Here is a 20,792-nt window from a genome sequence, read left to right on the forward strand (position 1 = left end):
AGGCCGCACCTGTTGTCTCCCAGGCCAGGCCTGATGCTCAGTCTTTGATAGAATCAGATGTTGGGTCTGAGGTTGAGGAGGAGGCAGAGCAAACAAGAGGGGAGAGCAGACGGCCCGCTCCATCTAAGGCCGCACCTGTTGTCTCCCAGGCCAGGCCTGATGCTCAGTCTTTGATGGAGTCAGATGTTGGGTCTGAGGTTGAGGAGGAGGCAGAGCAAGCAAGAGGGGAGAGCAGACGGCCTACTCCATCTAAGGCCGCACCTGTTGTCTCCCGGGCCACTATACACACCTCATCTTGCTGGGCCTTTTTTGAGACATCCCATGCAGATAAAACAGTTGCGATCTGCAAGATTTGTAAGAAGGGTATAAAACGTGGCAAAAATGTCAACCACCTGGGTACAAGCTGCCTAAACAGGCATTTGACAACCCACCACTCGGCCCGTTGGCAGGAGCATTTAAAGAACCCACAAAAGGGCCAAAGATTGGTCAGTCGGCCTCCTAGTTCTCCTCGCGCTCCTCCTCATGCTCCATCTGCTCCACCTGCTCCACCTGCACATCAGTCTGTTCCTGGCCCTGCTATAGTCACTCGTCACCTGTTGGCAGCCTCCACTGGCAGGGATGATGATATAGCAGGCAGTGTCGCATCTACCTCCAGCACACCACCAGCTGTATCATCTAGACGCCAAATTTCGATTCCACACATGCTGGAACGAAAAAAAATGTATACTCCCCGCCACCCACATGCCCAGCGTCTAAACAGTAGTTTGGCTAAACTACTGGCTCTGCAACTATTACCATTTAACCTGGTAGAGTCTGCTCCCTTCCGTGACTTCGCAAAATGTGCAGTTCCACAGTGGCAGGTGCCAAGTCGGCATTACTTTTCCCGTAAGGCCCTGCCATCCCTATACCAACATGTGGAAGGCAATGTAGTGTCGTCCCTGGCCAAGTCAGTCAGCCGTAAGATACACTTGATGGCTGACACTTGGTCAAGCAAACATGGGCAGGGACGGTACATTTCTGTCACTGCTCACTGGGTGACACTGCTTGCCAGTGGAAGGGATTGTAGCCAGGGCTCGGTGCTGCAGCCAGTGTTGCCCCCACGTCTGCAAACAGCTGGTGGTGTCGCTGATCCGGGTAGATCGATCACTTCTACCCCCTCCTGCTCCTCCTCCTCTACCTCCTCCATGCCCTCCTCTGCAGAATGGTCCTTTGAATATGATGAGATACCACGTAAACGTTCAAAGGGCTATTCTATGTCTCAGGCCAAAAGGTGTCACGCAGTGCTGCAGCTTGTGTGTCTAGGGGACAGGCAGCACACTGCCCCTCAGATTCTTGGGGCTCTGCAAGCACAGGCCCAGAGGTGGTTGACACCACGCCAGCTGCAGCCAGGGATGGTGGTTACTGATAATGGGTCAAACCTCCTGGCCGCCCTTCGTCAGGGAAAGTTAACCCATGTGCCATGCCTGGCGCATGTCCTGAATCTCGTGGTACAGCGGTTTTTGAACTCGTACCCGGGAATGCAGGATGTGCTAAGGATGGCAAGAAGGGTGTGCAGTCACTTCAGGCGGTCGTACAGTGCCACTGCATGTTTGGCCGAAGTGCAGCGCGAGTTTCACCTGCCGGTACACCGCCTCATCTGTGACATGCCCACCCGCTGGAACTCCACCTTGGCTATGCTGCAGCGCCTGTACACGCAGCAGAGGGCCCTCAATGAATACCTATGCGAGTACGGCACCAGCACTGGCTCTGCGCGCCTGGGCTTCTTTTCACCACGGCAGTGGCTTTTGATTAAGGATGCATGCGCTGTCCTCTCGCCATTTGAGGAGGCCACAAGGATGGTCAGCCGGGACAGCGCATGCATCAGTGACACCCTACCGGTACTGTTTTTGTTGGAGCACACTCTGCGTGGCATTATGGACAGGGCACTGGAGGCAGAGCAGCAGGAGGAAGAGGAGGACTTCCTTGCCTCTCAAGGCCCCCTTTATCCTGAGAATTCTGACCCCATTATGCCTAGCTCCCAGAGGCCCGAGCAGGATCCAGGGGTGGAAGAGGAGGAGGAGGACGATTCTGCGGGAACTTTTGCAGGGTTTGAGGAGGAGGAGGAGGAAGACATGCGGCAATCTGCAAGGCCTAGTTTGACTCCCTCGGGACACTTTGGAGTAGTACGTGGCTGGGAGGAGGAGGAGCCCGTTGAAGATAATGTCGTTATGAGTGACCCCGAGGAGTCAGCTTCTCAGGCCTTCGCTAATTTGCGACGCATGGGAAACATCATGCTCCAGAGCCTGCGAAAGGACCCCAGAATCAAGGCCATTAAAGAGACTAACCACTATTGGTTGGCCACCCTACTTGACCCCCGGTACAAGTATAAAGTCTCTGAGCTTTTCCCATCCACCCATAGAGTCCACAGGATCAAATCCCTTGAGGACAGTCTCAAGAGAAATCTGGTGAACATGTTCCCCGACTCCCGTAGGGTGCAGGGGCGGGGACAACCTACCATGGATTCTACTGGTGGTCACGAGAGGAGCGTTGGAGAAGGCGTGCGGTTGACGGATGCCTTTCGGTCTTTTTTTAGTCCTCACCGCCCAGGCCTCTCAGCTGCCACATCGCATCGACACCGTCTGCATCACATGGTGGACGATTACGTGAGGGCACAAAGTGACACAGAGGGCTTTTCATGTGACGAATCCGATCCACTGGCATACTGGGTCTTAAGATTAGACCACTGGCCAGAACTGGCCCAGTATGCCATGGAGTTGTTGGCCTGCCCTGCTTCCAGTGTCCTATCGGAACGGGCATTCAGCGCAGCAGGAGGATTCGTCACAGACCATCGAACTAGACTCTCCACCGACTCAGTCGACCGTTTGACATTCATTAAGATGAATCAGTCGTGGATATCAAGCTTTGATGCACCTGATGCAGACCTTGTAGACTAGGCTATCGTTGTGATGTGGCAGTTGAGCCTCAGTTTAAGCCTGGACCATGGTGCCACCCTCAAACCCTCCTCTCATTCTCTTTACGTTCACAGAACCTCATTTTGGTTATGACAAAAACGACAATGTTTGCGCACCTGTTCCACAGGTGCACACCTTTACAATTTTTGGGCCTCCTTCAACACCAGCTCTTTGGGGTTAAGGTGGGGAGGCTATGCTAAAACAAAAACGACAATGTTTGCGCACCTGTTCCACAGGTGCACACCTTTACAATTTTTGGGCCTCCTTCAACACCAGCTCTTTGGGGTTAAGGTGGGGAGGCTATGCTAAAACAAAAACGACAATGTTTGCGCACCTGTTCCACAGGTGCACACCTTTACAATTTTTGGGCCTCCTTCAACACCAGCTCTTTGGGGTTAAGGTGGGGAGGCTATACTAAAACAAAAACGACAATGTTTGCGCACCTGTTCCACAGGTGCACACCTTTACAATTTTTGGGCCTCCTTCAACACCAGCTCTTTGGGGTTAAGGTGGGGAGGCTATGCTAAAACAAAAACGACAATGTTTGCGCACCTGTTCCACAGGTGCACACCTTTACAATTTTTGGGCCTCCTTCAACACCAGCTCTTTGGGGTTAAGGTGGGGAGGCTATGCTAAAACAAAAACGACAATGTTTGCGCACCTGTTCCACAGGTGCACACCTTTACAATTTTTGGGCCTCCTTCAACACCAGCTCTTTGGGGTTAAGGTGGGGAGGCTATGCTAAAACAAAAACGACAATGTTTGCGCACCTGTTCCACAGGTGCACACCTTTACAATTTTTGGGCCTCCTTCAACACCAGCTCTTTGGGGTTAAGGTGGGGAGGCTATGCTAAAACAAAAACGACAATGTTTGCGCACCTGTTCCACAGGTGCACACCTTTACAATTTTTGGGCCTCCTTCAACACCAGCTCTTTGGGGTTAAGGTGGGGAGGCTATACTAAAACAAAAACGACAATGTTTGCGCACCTGTTCCACAGGTGCACACCTTTACAATTTTTGGGCCTCCTTCAACACCAGCTCTTTGGGGTTAAGGTGGGGAGGCTATGCTAAAACAAAAACGACAATGTTTGCGCACCTGTTCCACAGGTGCACACCTTTACAATTTTTGGGCCTCCTTCAACACCAGCTCTTTGGGGTTAAGGTGGGGAGGCTATGCTAAAACAAAAACGACAATGTTTGCGCACCTGTTCCACAGGTGCACACCTTTACAATTTTTGGGCCTCCTTCAACACCAGCTCTTTGGGGTTAAGGTGGGGAGGCTATGCTAAAACAAAAACGACAATGTTTGCGCACCTGTTCCACAGGTGCACACCTTTACAATTTTTGGGCCTCCTTCAACACCAGCTCTTTGGGGTTAAGGTGGGGAGGCTATGCTAAAACAAAAACGACAATGTTTGCGCACCTGTTCCACAGGTGCACACCTTTACAATTTTTGGGCCTCCTTCAACACCAGCTCTTTGGGGTTAAGGTGGGGAGGCTATGCTAAAACAAAAACTACAATGTTTGCGCACCTGTTCCACAGGTGCACACCTTTACAATTTTTGGGCCTCCTTCAACGCCAGCTCTTTGGGGTTAAGGTGGGGAGGCTATGCTAAAACAAAAACTACAATGTTTGCGCACCTGTTCCACAGGTGCACACCTTTACAATTTTTGGGCCTCCTTCAACACCAGCTCTTTGGGGTTAAGGTGGGGAGGCTATGCTAAACAAAAACTACCATGTTTGCGAACCTGTTCCACAGGTGCACACCTTTACAATTTTTGGGCCTCCTTCAAAGCCAGCTCTTTGGGGTTATGGTGGGGAGGCTCCGCCAACACCAAAACTACCATGTTTGCGCACCTGTTCCACAGGTGCACACCTTCATAATTTTTACGCCTTCTTCAACACCAGCTCTTTGGGCTTACAGTGGTATGGCTCCGCCAACACCCAAACAACAATTTTTGCGCACCTGTCACACAGATGCATATCATTGTAATTTTTTTCCTTACAAAGGCAATTATTGCTTTCATTACCAGCACTTTCATAGGGATATGGTGTCAAGGCATCGTCCGCACCACCAAATGCCCAATTTTTAAGCATCCTTTACTTCTATTCAAAGTCAAGAGACAACAGTATTCATCCAAAACATCTCTAATCTTGTTCACTCTGCACTACATTGTGGCCCCTACCCCTAACCCTCAATGTATCCGTGCATATATGTCTGTTTCTTGTGAGATTTCAAGTTAAAGTGCACCAAACACCATTTTACATGAAATAAAGTGCAATTACATACATCTTTGGACTTCTTGAAACATTTGGTAATAAAAGCCCCATTGTGGAAATACACCCGTTAATTATATGCACATTTAAAGAGACAGCACCTTTTTCCAAAAAAACCTCTAATCTTGTTCCCAGTGCACTGCATTATGTCCCCATCATACACATTGGCTGAGCCGTTGATTAGGAGCAAAAGAAAGGTGCGGTTAAGCAAAAAAGTCATTTTTGAAGGTTTGTTATGCTGTAATTCTGGTTCTGGACATGCTACAGAGCTGAAACTTCACAGGTACACCTTTTAGACCCCCCAGACACTAAATCCAAAGAAATCTCTTTTTTTTTTTTTTTTTTTAATTTTTTCAATAATTAGCTATCTATCAAAAACGACAATTTTTAAGAACTTTTTTTTGTGTGATTAATAGTCCCTGGGGCATGACCCAGAACCCTAGGCACTTTTTAGGGGCATTTATTGGGTTTTAGGGCTTAAAAATGGTGTTTTTTGATTACAGAAGTTCGGGTCCCATTGATTTCAATGGGGTTCTGAAATCCGAACCGAACTTTCGTGAAGTTCGGGTGTTCTGGTCGAACCGAACTTTTCAAAAGTTCGATCATCCCTAATGAGGAGGTCAAAGCCAAGACTCCCTGTGTGTGTCTAAGGATGCGCACAACCCAACTCAGGAGCACAGGTACACGTGTGTCCCCCATAGCACACAGCTTGCTTTGGGGCCACGCGCAGAACAGACAGAGCGGAGAGTGCACAGCAGGAAATCACAAAAGAAGAGGTTCATGGCCACTTGCACAGTGAAGGGAAGTACAAACCTCTTTTTTATATTAAATAAGAGGAAAAAAATGTACTTTAATGTTGTATCCTCTTCTGAGAGGTGAGTCAGGGGGTGTCATGTTGTGTCAGTGCCCTCCTCAGCTATGACTAAAGAGGAGTGACCAAAGCAGCTGCTAAATTAAATGTATTCACATGTGTTAGGACTGTTAGAGGTATAGGCTGATTTTCTAATACGACACTGCGGTTATGTTATGTTGCCAGTTTTAGATACAGACAGTGTTAAGCAGAGTTTCTTTTTTATATCAGTTGTAACATTTGTGTTGCAGATTGCTCTTGCCCCCTATCAACACTTAGATGAAGACCTGGCCAGTGTGAAACAAGTATTAGAAATGAAAAATCAGTTAATCCATCAGCAGGAAAAGAGGATCATGGAGCTTGAAAAACTGGTGAGTGAAAGAATTTATACTTTTTCTTCTCTTTCCTGACACTCTCACTTATTTGCAGAAGCTGGCTATAAACAAGGAGTCCCGCCCTACGCGTTTCATCAAAAACCAGCAATGTCTTCAGGAGCAAGAAAAAACAAACTGACCCCAGCATTACCAGTATTGTAATGTATACTAAAAATACCGCCAGCATCTACTGTCTATATAAGGCCTTGTTCACATCTGGGTGTAGCAGAAAGGCGTGTAGAAACACGCAATTCTGCAATGTGTGCTAAAATGCGCAATGCGCTTGCGGTGCTGTTGTTTTTTAACAGCACCCCAAATGTAGCAGTTGCACATTTTGCCGTGCAAAAAACACGCAAAAAATGCCTGTTGCAAAACATGCTTTGCTCAGTGCCAAAATTGAATACATGAACTTCTTTAGCTCGTCTTTGGAGGGGAGGGAGGCCCATTCAAAGGAATGTTGCCACTCCAAAAACGCACTATAAAAATACACAGAAAACATGGTAAAAACACGATGTGTCAGCATCACTCAGGTGTGAACAGGGCCTAACAGTAACTACCTCAGCTCCTCTGGCACGGGTCGTGCCCTGCCCTATTATTGTCTCCATCCTGTGAGCGGCCATCTTCTTGGTGGGCTCTAGCCTTACTACACACCACACTGATGTGTGCCTTTCCTGCGGTACGCCAACAGCTAACCCCAGCGAGTCTTCTGGCTGTTATGTGAACCTTGAGCCTGTTTCCATCACAAATGCTGGGCCCTCCATTCAGTGTTTAAGGTTGAATAAGACTTGGGCTTTTACCTTTTAAATTAGACTGTGTTGTTCAAACATGACTGTGATTTTATCTAGACTGTGTGCTTTATTTAAAACCACACAATAAATGTTACTTCATGCTTTTTATGGAAGCAAGTTTTATTTGTTTATTCGTCATCCTCCAATTTTGTTTCTCATGGATACCTTGACTTTACCAGTGCTCAGCATATAGCCTTTGCACTCCTGAGATGTGTGCAAACCTTGTCACTAACTAAAAGAAACGTCTTACCTCTGTGCTTGCCAACAAGGGTTTCTCCACCACGTACTAGGTCATGTTTTGCTTGGAGTTCAATCACTTATTTTACTCACTGAACTGCAACTTAATTTATTAGCATTTATATCATGTTTTTTTTTTTCTGGATTTTTGGTTGATATTCTGTCCCTATCATTAAAAATACACCTATAATAAAAATGATAGACCCTTCATTTCTTTGTAAGTGGGCAAACTTACAATCTCTGCAGGGGATCAAATAATTATTTTCCCCACTGTATACTGCTCACACTCTTTACAGGTCCCAGTTTATGTTACCATATGCTTTCACCACACCGTTGAAAAAACAAGTGTCTACAGATATGGTTGCTTGGAATCCAGTAACCTTTTGTCCCAAGCAAACAATTAAAGCATATCTATCTGTGATCAATTTTAAAATTAGTATATTACCTTTTACATTAAATTTCAGTTATTTGCAGCCTACTCCCACTAATCGGAATGATCTTAACATTTGTAAACCTATTTTATAATGAATCCCACATATTTACTTCCTTGAATTCTGAGACCCATATTCACTATGCCCTGTGAATAGTCACAGGATTCACAGGGCCTACCTTCTGAATTTTAGAGGTGTTGAGAAGAGGAGTTTCAGAGGGGTGGAGGCAGTACAGCAATCACTTCATATGCCATATATAGTTATTCAAATTGCACTGTAAAAAAAAAAACAGTTTTTGCGTGGTCTGCAAAAAAATGTTTTTATCTGTATAATTATTCTGAAAAAAATGCATTTTCTTTTTTTAAGGCTGAAATTAATGTTATCTTGGAGGAGAGGATTCAGGTTCTCCAACAGCAGAATGAAGATATGAAAGTCCGGATAGACAAGAACGTTGCAGTCACCAGGTCAGTGAAAGATGTTGGTACTAATGTCTCAGGATTATAAAGAGACATAAATAGGTGCATAAGAATCAAGTGACGCTGTAATTCATAGATCCTTGGGGAGGCTTGACCTCAAGAATTAAGTCCAGTTCCAAAGGCACCAAAACCCTAAAACTTTTTTAATATAACATCTGTATAGAAACTGCAGAAATGTGTATGTAATAACTTGTAATGAACCATAAAGAAATCAGAGTTTAGTCTGTACACTGGAATCTGTCCACATAAAACAAAAGTATTAAGCACACTTCTGAACACATCCACTGTGATCTTGTATAAATATTAGTAAAAACAAGATATCCTTGTATATATGATCCTATTGGAAAAAAAAAAACATAACAAAAGTAACATAAAACACTTAGGGGTGTATTTATAACACTTTTATTGCATGAATGTCAAGCATTCCTGTACACTGAATGAAATTTCCCTGTATTTTTTCAAATAGATGAATACCTTTGTCATCAGTTCCATCTAGTGGCCAACTATGGTATAGTTCTCTGAAATACCACAATCAAAATAAAAATACTTCATTGTGCCCACTAGATGGAGCTGATGATAAAGGAATGTATTATTATTATTTTATCATTATTATTATTATTCAGAGTTTACAGTAGATAGTGCCAACAGTCTGTGCAGCACTTTACATTAGAACAAATATGGGGAAATTTTAGCTTGCACAAATACTTCTCACATTCATTCAACAAATGCTCTAGAAATAGACCCCTTAGTGATATTAAACCCTCCTCGTAAAAATCAAAGAATAAATGTAGCTACATACCTTGGCACGCCAATACTTTAGAAGCAGTATGGTGTTTTTTCATCTATAGGATGCCCCCCTGGCATGATGTGTCTCTCTGGAGTCCCCCCTGGATGGGCACATTCCTGCTGCCTCTTATTTTTTCTGGGATGCTTGTAATGTAAGTCATTTGATGCTGTCCTGCTGCCATGTACACAGTGGGGGGCAGCTCTCCTGTGTGCAGTCTTGACTTGTTCTTGGCTGGCGCATTTACAATATGGGGCCACTATCTCCACTTTGCCTGGAACATGCACTGTGACCACTTTGTTGAGCACATACACAGTATTGTTTTGTGTAGGCGCAGGGTCAAAACACAAAAAGGACTCTTTTTGCCACTCTTTGCGCCAGCCGAAAACAGCGCAAAAGTGCACACAGGGGAGCTGACTCTACTGAGCACACTCTGCCAGGATAGCACCAGCAGCGCCTACTGCCACACACGAGACACACTACTGTGAAAGTTCAGAGAGGAAGATCTAGAAACACAGGAAGGAGAAGAAAAAAAGCCATCAAAAATGTATTTGGGGCACAAAAAAACTTTCATTTGATACTATTTGGGTGGTTAATTCAGAGATACGTTTTACTACTAGGGTTTCACCTTAAATTTTATAAACCACAACAGCCCAAACGAAATACAACCAGTCTTTGATATATTCTAGACAGTGAAGTCTTCCCTTCAGTAAAATAATATACCCTTGTGTGTGATGCACACGGGCACCAAAAACACCACGTTTTTAGATGTTCAACACAGCCTAATGCTTTTAATGTGCCAGTACACACAGTAAACAAGTGCCACATTTAGATTCATAAAAGAAAAACAACAGCTGTCATAAGCTCCTGCTCTGCTTGAGCCTCCTAGCTAAAAAGTAGAAGTGGTCCGGGTGGCTGTATAGCTGTCTGATCACTTTTATGGTGCAAGCGGTGCAGTTTAACCCCCACCAGCACCTCATCCCCCATCCATGGTTACTGAGCTCTCCTGTTCTGTCCAGGAGCCCAGGACCTCATTGGAGGGCTTCAGGATGGCCATCGGGAGGAAAATCTGTTCCTTTATCTCCTCTGCAGTAAATGAGGCCAAAAGCGACAATGATTTTATCAATTTTTACTGCTGGCATTCCCTGGCTGTTAAAGCCAAGGACCCAGCTAACCAAGCACAATCTATGTTTTGTTATCTGCTTTGGTGAGCAAGGGAAACACTGGGAACTAACAGACCCCCCAATCGTTCCATAAAGAGCCGCTTGTCACCTGCCCGATGCTATCAAATAAGGGTTTGTTAACCCTCTTGTGATAGCAATGAAGTTTAAAAAAAAAAAATTTAATTAAATAATGAAAATGTAAAAAAAAAAAAAAAAAAATACATGAATAAAAATGTATTTAAAAAAACAAGTATATTAACCATAACCCTTCTTGCCCTGCACACACCTTAAAGCACAAACGTGGAACAGGGTGTGCATGTGTATGTAAACTGTGATTGCACCACACGTGTGAGGTATCACGGCAAACGTCAGAGTGAGAGTAATAATTCTAGCCCCATATCCCACAGTTACCTCTAAACGTAAACGCAGAAAATGCTTTTAAATAGTTGTTTATGGAAATTTTTGGGTACCATCGTTTTTTTGCGATCTCACTGGTGCACGCAATTTTAAGACTTGACATTTTGGTATCTATTTACTCAATTTAACTCCATATTTAATATTTTTGAAAAAAATGGGTTTTATATTGCATGTGTTTGTGCTAAAATTCATTTTATTATATTTTTTTCCTAAAAATGTGCATTTGATAAACATCTACTATCTGTTTATTCGACAGGGCCTCTGCTTTCAGTAAAAATGTAATGTTCGGGGGGTTTTAAGTAATTTTATGGTCAAACATTTTTTACATTACTTTTTAGGATTACCTCCCCTCGAAATTACCTGAACTTTTTCTATAACCCATAACTGCAGGCCTTTAGTGTCTTTGTTGGGCTGATACACTACGGTTCCTTTATACTCACCTTATATTGTACACATGTTCAATTCACTGATTCTCTTTGCCAGTTTTCTCATTATTTTCTTAGTAGTAGTACTACAACACTGACTATCCTTGACACTTTCTTTCTTTGGGCGGGATCGTAGTGAATGTGTTAAACTGTGTACTTGAATACTTTAGTTTTATGTGGACACAATATTTAAATTTGACCTGCCCTGTATTCTATTTGGACATTTGTTACATTCATCATTTTTATTACACATTTGTAAGTTTGGGACAAGCACAAACGTTTTCCATATATTTTACAAGTTGTACATGACAGTGGCAGAGCCAAAACCTCAAGGCTGATAATCAGGCATTTCCAAGGCAATTTGGCACAATAAATGTCTTAGAAATATGGTGTACCTTATTTTAATGGTAAATTGGTGAAAGGAACAGAGCAGGGCTTAGCTCCTGCAGCACATAGATGTGTGTTGAGGGTGCATATCTACTGTGTGTTGCAGTAATGCACCTTATATCAAGGGTCATTTCACACAATATGGTGTGAAGGAACCCTTACTGATTGGAGGAGAGAGCAGGGTGATGACCTCATGCGTGGGCTGCAGCTGCTCCTGGAATGAGCTGTAATAAACTGCAGTAGACAAAAGTGAAATCAGAGACTTAAATTGCTGTCTGGTAGGGGTGGGTGAATCTTCAGAGTGGTTAAACAGAATCACAGCCCAATTCCAAAAAAAAGTTGGAATGCTGTGTAAAATCTATGTATTAATAGAATACAATGATTTACAAATGTCATAAACCCATATTTTGTTCACAATAGAAAAAAGAAAATCATATCAAATGTTTAAACTAAGACAATATATCATTAAAAAAAAAAAAGAAGAAGAAAAGTCATTTTGAAATTGATGGCAGAAACACGTCTCAAAACAGTTGGAAAAGGGCAACAAAAAGTAATTGGTACTAACAAGGGAGAGCTGGAACAACATTTTGCAACTAAGTTAATTCGCAACAGGTCAGTAACATGATTGGGTATTAAAAGAGCATCTTAGAAAGTCAGAGTGTCTTAGAAGTAAAGATGGGCAGACGTTCTCAAATCTGGAAAAGCTGCATCCAACAATCAGAATAATAAGCATAAGACTGCTGCTCACCATAGCCGATCCTGGTATGGTTGTGTACATGTGAAAGCCCCAGCCTGCCATACTGGGAATGGCTATGACGAGCAGCAGTCTTATGCTTCAATGTTCATTGCTCACTGCATAAGTTTTTCTTACGCTGGCATCCCTACTATCCTGAGTGCCAACAGGACCCCAGACCTCAGCCTGGAGCAGCACCACCAAGCACTAATGGCCTCATTTCAGAATAATATTCCTCCAAGTAACTTTGCAAAGAATTTAAATATATAATCATCTACAGTACATAATATCATCAAAATAATCTGAAGAAATCTCCTTTTACAAGGGACAAGGCCAAAATGCAATATTCTGCCTGTGCTCTTCCGTCCCTCAGACAACACTGCATTAAAAACAGGCATGATTCTGTGATGAACACTGCTTACCGTGCCACCCAAAAATGAAGGGTAAAGCTTTGTCATGAAATGAAGAAGCCATATCTGAACATGATCCAGAAACAGCTAGGCTCTTTGGGCCAAAGCTCATTCAAAATGAACTGTTGCAAAGTGGAAAATGTTCTTTGGTCGGACAAATAAATTTGACATTGTTTTTGGCAACCATGGGCTCCTCATCCACCAGAAATAAAGAGGAGAAGGACCTTTTCGGCTTGTTACAAATACTCAGTTCAAAAGCCTGCATTTCCGATGGCATTGGGGAGGGGGGGCATTAATGCATATTAAATGGGCAGCTTGCACATCTGGAAAGGCACCATCAATGCTGACAGATATATTCAGGTTTTATAGCAACATATGCCCCTATCTGGATGACGTCTTTTTCAGGGAAGGCCTTGCATATTTCAGCAAGACAATGCTGCTAGACTGCATACTACACAAATAGTGGGGTATTTAAAGGATAATTACAAAGATATATGCACAGTATTGCCTCACCAATGCAGTGTTGTCATTATAGCCATAATGCATACAGAAAAATGTAAACCCTGTATCAAGAACCAGGGAAAAAAGTGGCTATTTCTAGGACAATAATTATGACATATTGGGTAAAAGGGTGCAATTTTATTAATTTCTTGGATAGTAAAACATTATCAATCAATTAAAACTGAGGGGTATCAAGATTCCCTCCCGACAGGGAAAACACTTAAAATCACATAGACGCTGCATGACAAGCATGCCCACAATTAACAAAAAATAAGTTCAACAGACGAAGCTACAAAGCGACTATGCTACGCAACTGTATTGCAAAATGTGTTGACGTCATTTGTGTCACGCCATTTCATGGAATCCCCGCTGGGTTGGCGTGCTGAGGGGAAAGGACGAACAAATCGGCAACTGAGTATCAAGGTTAAACAGACACCAATCCTAAATGGCCATACACCATGAACCAGCCACAACAATCAACCGACCAAAACCCCAGGAATATCGGACAGCATACATTGAGAAGGGGTAAAGTATACATGATGCTGGTGCTGGTGCTGTATCCAGATACTGGACTTGTTTTAAATGAATGTGGTTACTTTTCTGATCGCTCATTATATCAAGGATTACCAGTCTTAGCAATCCAGGCTCCAGTGAAAAGATATCTGCAGTGTGTCATAGACATACGCAATGCATTTATGTGATTGCATGGCTATAGGGGTTGCCAATGTGGCCACAATCATCATATATGGTGCCATATAATCCCCTGTCAAAACCTGCAATCAAGTGTGTACAGCAGTGTCCATTTCCTTTATCCTACATCATTATGCATGATAACATCCATATGGACTTTGGAGATTCAGTATTGGAAGAATTGGACTATTAGGTGTTCAAGCTTCAAGAGCAGCAAGTGCTTGTTGCAGACAACCCTCTCCGCCACCCCCTCCCCTCAGTCAACAGGTGGATTGCTTTTCACTAGTGATACCAGTACTTCATCTCCTGCCATACAATATAAACCATATAGCAGCCAATAAGGGCATAGATTCCCCTGAATGGGGATCCTAACACCCTCATAGTAAGAATTCATTATTAGATACCTAGATCATGCCATATACGTTGGTTCTCTTATCCCCCAGCTCGAGCTCCCAAGGGATTCACACACATGAGAACTATCATTGACTAATCTAATTGACAACCTTTATATGGCCATTTGCTGTGATAGAACACTGTGTGGCGAGCAACTTGGGGTCTGGACGTTTTTGTTTTATGATGACCTTGTGTTTTTGGTAATTGTGGACATGCTTGTCATGCACTGTTCATGTGATTTTGAGTGTTTTCCTCACTGGGAGTAATCTTAATACCCCTCAATTTTAATGGATTGATAATGTTTTGCTATCTAAGCAATTAATAAAATCACATCCTTTTACCAAATATGTCATAATTATTGTCATAGAAATAGACACTTTTTTCCCTGGTTCTTGATACAGGGATTACTTTTATAGACTGCATACTGCATCTATGACATTGACAACAGCATGACTTAGTAGAAGAATCCGGGTGCTTACCTGGCCTGCCTGTAGTCCAGACCTTTCACCAACTGAAAATGTTTGGCACATCTTGAAATAAAACATACAACAAAGAAGACTCATTACTGTTGAGCAGGTAGAATCCTATGAAATATAAAAAGAAAGTGCGCTGATAAAAGTAGGGTGTGCTGCTACCTTAGAGTGATAATTAATGTGATGAAAAGGTATAAATCCGGTGCGCTAACCCAAAAAAACAATTATATCAACAAAGCATATATACTGTGATCCAAAATATGACAGTGGCAAAAAACTGTGACAAAATATGAATAACACAATATCAAGACAAATGCAAATCAATGCAATTGAACAGAGGAACCACCCATGTGTATCAAACAAGTGTCCATCCAAGCCAGTGTTGTAAATCAGTCCAATTAAAAAGTGAACAATGAAGCAAAAAAATCCGGAACTCTTCGGTGAAAAGACAATATAATTATGGAAGGTGCAAACCGCGTGATTTAAAGTTCAGCGTCCCACCACCAGCTTAACTTCTTACCAAAGGGTTAAATAAAAAGGGCATAAAGCGATAACCCTGCTCCAGAGATCAGGCAGCAAAGGAAAGTTCCAAGTGAATCAAGATGGCACTGCTCCCTAGATAGAGTGATTAAACTCTTACCAGAAGGGACATTAATTAAAGCCTTCGAACAATCCTGTGATCCTGTCCAGCACGAAATCACTGTGTAGTGGATCGCTGGTATGATCTCAGATGTCTTTTCCTCAGCAATCTTTTCTTAGTCTTATATTGGATCGTCTTTGCCGATAGCCTTGCTGGGGGAAGTAATCTTTTGATGATAAAGGCTTAAGGCGGTTAGAAGCAAAAGTAGGTTCTAATTCTTCTTCGCTGCTCTCTTCTTCATTATCACTCCCTTTACCACTGTGTTTAGAAACATCATCTCCGGAGCATCCCTGTGTCTGGGGTTAATGTCCCTTCTGGTAAGAGTTTAATCACTCTATCTAGGGAGCAGTGCCATCTTGATTCACTTGGAACTTTCCTTTGCTGCATGATCTCTGGAGCAGGGTTATCGCTTTATGCCCTTTTTATTTAACCCTTTGGTAAGAAGTTAAGCTGGTGGTGGGACGCTGAACTTTAAATCACACGGTTTGCACCTTCCATAATTATATTGTCTTTTCACCGAAGAGTTCCGGATTTTTTTGCTTTATTGTTCACTTTTTAATTGGACTGATTTACAACACTGGCTTGGATGGACACTTGTTTGATACACATGGGTGGTTCCTCTGTTCAATTGCATTGATTTGCATTTGTCTTGATATTGTGTTATTCATATTTTGTCACAGTTTTTTGCCGCTGTCATATTTTGGATTACAGTATATATGCTTTGTTGGTAGAATCCTATGTCAGACAAGAATGGGACTGCATTCCTCTCCCAAAACTCCAGTAACTGGTCTCAGTTGATAGACATTTAAAGAGGGTTGTTAAAGGAAAAGGGGATGCTACACTGTGGTAAGCATGGCCCTGTCTCTACTTTTTTTGAGATGTGTTGTTGCCATCAGTTTCAAAATTCCTTTTTTTTCCTCTCTAAAAAATTTCTCATTTTAAATGATATGTTTTCTATTGTGAATAAGATATGGGTTCATGAGGTTTGCAAATCTTTTCATTCTGTTTTTATATAGATTTTACACACCTTTTTTGAAATTGGGGTTACATGATTTTGGAAGCTAAAACAGCTTACACACAGATTATGTATTTCAGATGTGTATTTAGCTGCTTGATTTTTTTGCATATCACTCCTCTTTATGTAATAACTTGAGTTCTTTTATGCCTGATTGATTCTAAACTTTTCTAAATCAATTTTCTACAATGGCATTTTACTAATAGGCAACTGTCAGTGGAAAACGCCAACCTGCATGAGAGTGTTGAGAAAGAGAGCAAGGAAAAGAAAAGACTAAGCCGCACCAATGAGGAACTGGTTTGGAAGCTGCAGACTGCTGAGTCCATGAGCCCCATTAAAAACCCATCATCGCCTATAAACCGTTCATCTTCTTCTAGTCCTTTATCGCCCTCTAAAATCAGCTCTGCTCAGAGATGACACAATAACATTCAATAAGTGGCAAGCTTTACATCCTGATGTCCCAATCCTCTTGCAGTAAGCCGAGTGTGACTGCAAGCAGAAACCAGTGTACCTTACTATACATTGGAGAGAGAAAGGCCCTTCACTTTTTGATTATAAACTAGAAGCCAAGGAAACAAAAAACAGTCCACTACAATCACATAAAACGGAGAAGCCACATCAATATTTCAGGTTACATACAGTCCAATATGCTGGGATTCTATATACAAAATATTTATTGTATACATAATTGCACACACTTTACAGGTTTACTTGTACTTAAATATGCTTATCTGTGTATATATGAACGAGAGCTTGTCTTTCTCTTTTATATGTTTTTTGTTTTTTTTTGTTTTTTTAATTGTGCCGCTGATCTGTTTAAGCAGCAATTTTCTAACCTGTGCCTATGTCTTCTACCTGACTGGGACATTTGTGTCCACTCTGTTTTTACTGCTTGTTGTAAGGAAATAAAACTGATCTATACATATGTATAAGAAGAAAATCGCCTTCCAGACAGAACAACACAATCACCAGCTCTAGCAAGTTAATACTGGACAATGCTGCCTACGCAATAATTCAATGCTTTGCTCGCATGTCAAGCTTTTTCATTTCCTGTGAGTGGCTTCTGTAGAGGCCATCAGTTGTCTACTTTTGGACTTGACTTTTTTTGTAAGTTTTCATGACATGGCCACCAGAGGGTACTAAGCTGCTTCTCAACCAAGAGCCACAAAAGCCAGACCTCTAAAGATGTACATAAAAGGCCTTCACTTTTACAACGATAACAGCGTTAAAAAAAAAAAAAAGATTTCTGTTTCCATTGACTTGGACCCAGTTATGTTGGATTTAAATTCATTATTGTGTTATTTCTAGATGCTTCTGAATCTTCCATATTTTGTTTGTGTAAGGAAATACCCTTTTCATGATAGCTCTTTTTTGTATATTTTGTAACACACAAATGTCTATAGGAATCTGCCTGCGAAAAAGCACCTAATTTTCAATTTGTTTTGATTGCGATTCTGTGCAATTTTATAACTTGGAGGTAATTAGAAGATAGAGATATTTATTTTGGAATGTAAATCACCTTATGGTGAGTTCTTTTGTGTAAAGCAGAACGGAAGTAGAGTGTAAGTTTTGTAATTGTCGTTTATTCAGCCATGTCTCATTAGATTTGCTCATATATATATTCACCTCTTCCACTGTGATAAAGATGCTGCATAAGTGATTTCACTGGAGTTGGGAGGAAACCTCCTAGTCTGCAATACATTGAGAAGAACATTGCTTGATGCACATTAGAGGATGAGAAAGAAGAAATTCAAAGTAATAGTAATATTAGTTTAAGTTAGTGATATATTTCAAGGGGTGGACTCTTATTATGGCTTGAGTATCCAGTCGGCTTCTAGTATCCCTGGATTTCCCCTCCCTTTTAGTTACAAGGATATATAGGAGGAGCTGGGATCTCAGGTATGGAGACCTCATTAGCAGAGCCCTGGAAATACTGAAGCCAATTAGAGAATCAGCCTACAGACAGCTACCCAAAAGCTACACTAAGTCATAGGACTAAAGTATACAAATCTACACATCCCATTCACATCTTACATACACAATCAAAGCACTGTCATAGATGGGTAGATCTTGTTGAAGAATACAAGATACGTGTGTTTTTAGAGTCACTACTCATTGTCCTTTTGGCCCCCAAATTGTGTGAAGTTTATGTTCACAATGTGTGTACAGAAATGAACACCCAATGTAAAAATGTTTGAGTGTACTGTTCTACTGACCCCATGCATAGGGTACCAAACACTATGAAGTTGTTAAAAGCTGTGTCCAGTATGATCAAAGCACTTTCTAAAGTCAGTGGCCAGGCTAACATTCTATACCCTAATAGGTCACAGGTTTTAGTTGTTTGTAGCCCACTCTGAGAAATGTTTTAGCGTAGGTGGTGACCAGATCTGTTGGTGCTCAGAACCTGCATCAAATAACCATATCTTTTAAAGCTAGACTCAATAATCCCGCACCACTCCCTCCTAACTAATTACTTACGTATGTAAAAGCCAAAATACCTAAATCCAGGTCCCAGGTGTTGTATATTTTACCCAGCAGAGCCCTAAGTGCTTCACTGTCTAGGTGACATAGACACTTATTGGCTATGGTAGGAATCTCATAAGATCCAGAAGATTGCAGCAGCATCACAAGGGGTGATTGGGTAATGCTGGCCCTGACTGCAGCATTGAATCACTTGATTGCTACATCTAGAAGCAGGGTTTGTTGGGGATTAGGGTGACAGACTTAAAGGTGATCAAAAATGGTACTAAAAAAAGTATTAAAAAAAAAAAAAAAAAAAAACCCTTGTGGTTGGGTGGGGTTGTAAGGGAGTTGAGCATTTCCGGAGATGGATTATAATAGTCAGTAAAAGCAATGTTGGGAAAACTACAAACAAGCACCTCTTATAACCATATCTTTCAGATTTTGCATCCTGATTGACATTCAAGAGGATATTTGTCAACCTTTGATCAACAACAGCAGCCCATAAGTACACCAAAAATTGGTTGACTAGCAAGTAATTGTTAGAGGTACTTGACTAGCTTTAGAATAATTTCTGCTGAAAATGTTTGCATATTCATTTTAGTGTGTAAAAATATTAAAATTAAAACCCACGCTAAAATAATATATAAACCAGTGCTACCTGCAGCTGCTGCTCACTTAGGTAAAAACCAAGACAGAATGTAACATTATAAAAGACAGCGCTACCAGGCATGTGAATAAATAAATTGTGCAAACCTTAATAAATAATAAAAAATAATCCTATTCATAAATATCAAAATGTATAAAGTGCACTAGTGATATAGACTAAATATATAAATCAATTAATAAATATAAAAGGTGCAATATATCAAAGATGATTGCAGTGCTAAAGTGAAACGGTGCTAGATAAAGTGCAGTCCAAACAAAATTATTAGTTCACTGAAAATATCAAATAAAGTGCTGGACAAAAAGTGCTTGAAGTGCTCCACGCAGTGAATAAAATGCTCCAAACGACCCTTTTGGGGATCCACTCACCAGATAATAAGGATAATCAAGCCGCAAAGAGCAGTGGTTCTCCAAAATAGCCCATGGGGATGGATGGGTCAGCAAATCTCCAAAGCAAGCCTCCAACCTTTAGTAATAGCCTCCTCTCAGTCAGGCACTCGGAAAGGAAGGGAAGGAGCCAGACATATCGAAGCCCGCAAAATATTTATTTAAATTAATATCTTTAAAAACTACTCACAAAAGTACATGTTGTAACAGCGTTGTAAAAACCACATAGAACATACAGTGCGTCCACTTCCAGGAGCGCTGCCGGCATGCGTTCCACGGGATAAGGAAGTGACGTTGTGTGGTTTGCCATCCGCCAGGAAGTACGTCGATGCGTTTCGCCCGCCTACAATGGGCGTTATCAAAGCACCGTTTCACTTTAGCACTGCAATCATCTTTGATATATTGCACCTTTATATTTATTTATTGATATATATATATTTATTCTATATCACTAGTGCACTTTATATATTTTGATATTTATGAATTGGATTATTTTGTATTATTTATTTAAGGATTGCATCATTTATTTATTCACATTCCTGGTAGCGCTGTCTTTTATAACGTTACATATTCATTTTAGTACTTTAAAAGTACTGACATCATCCTTGTAAAGATAAAAATGCACTTCCCAGATATAAAGAAGGCAAACTGCTCAGAATGAAGACTTATTCCACCAACCACATTCTCTTCATAGGGTAGGAAAGATGTCAGCAAAGCACAGTTGCAGTAAAAAGTCTGTATATACTATGTGCCATGCAGAATACCTAGAGCATATGGCATGAATAATGACCTGCTAGTGGTGGCTAAAATTTAAACAAATGACAAACCCAAACATAGCAACTAAATCTACAACAAGAAACAT

At 41.6% G+C, this 20,792-nt stretch overlaps 1 protein-coding gene across 3 annotated transcripts in view; it reads left to right on the forward strand.

Moving 5' to 3' along the window:
• Positions 1-17,724, forward strand: part of MTUS2 (microtubule associated scaffold protein 2) — a 991,417-nt gene extending 973,693 nt beyond the window's left edge. For all 3 annotated transcript variants that reach the window (XM_082247669.1, XM_082247668.1, XM_082247670.1), the window contains 3 exons: positions 6,332-6,451; positions 8,277-8,374; positions 16,624-17,724. In XM_082247669.1, coding sequence (XP_082103795.1) covers positions 6,332-6,451; positions 8,277-8,374; positions 16,624-16,834 — 429 coding nt within the window. In that variant the 3' untranslated portion in view covers positions 16,835-17,724. The remainder of the gene's footprint in view (positions 1-6,331; positions 6,452-8,276; positions 8,375-16,623) is intronic.
• Positions 17,725-20,792: the final 3,068 nt, after the last annotated feature.

The sequence above is a fragment of the Pelophylax lessonae genome, assembly GCF_965119305.1.
Source record: "Pelophylax lessonae genome assembly, chromosome: 2".
In the NCBI taxonomy this organism is placed as follows: domain Eukaryota; kingdom Metazoa; phylum Chordata; class Amphibia; order Anura; family Ranidae; genus Pelophylax; species Pelophylax lessonae.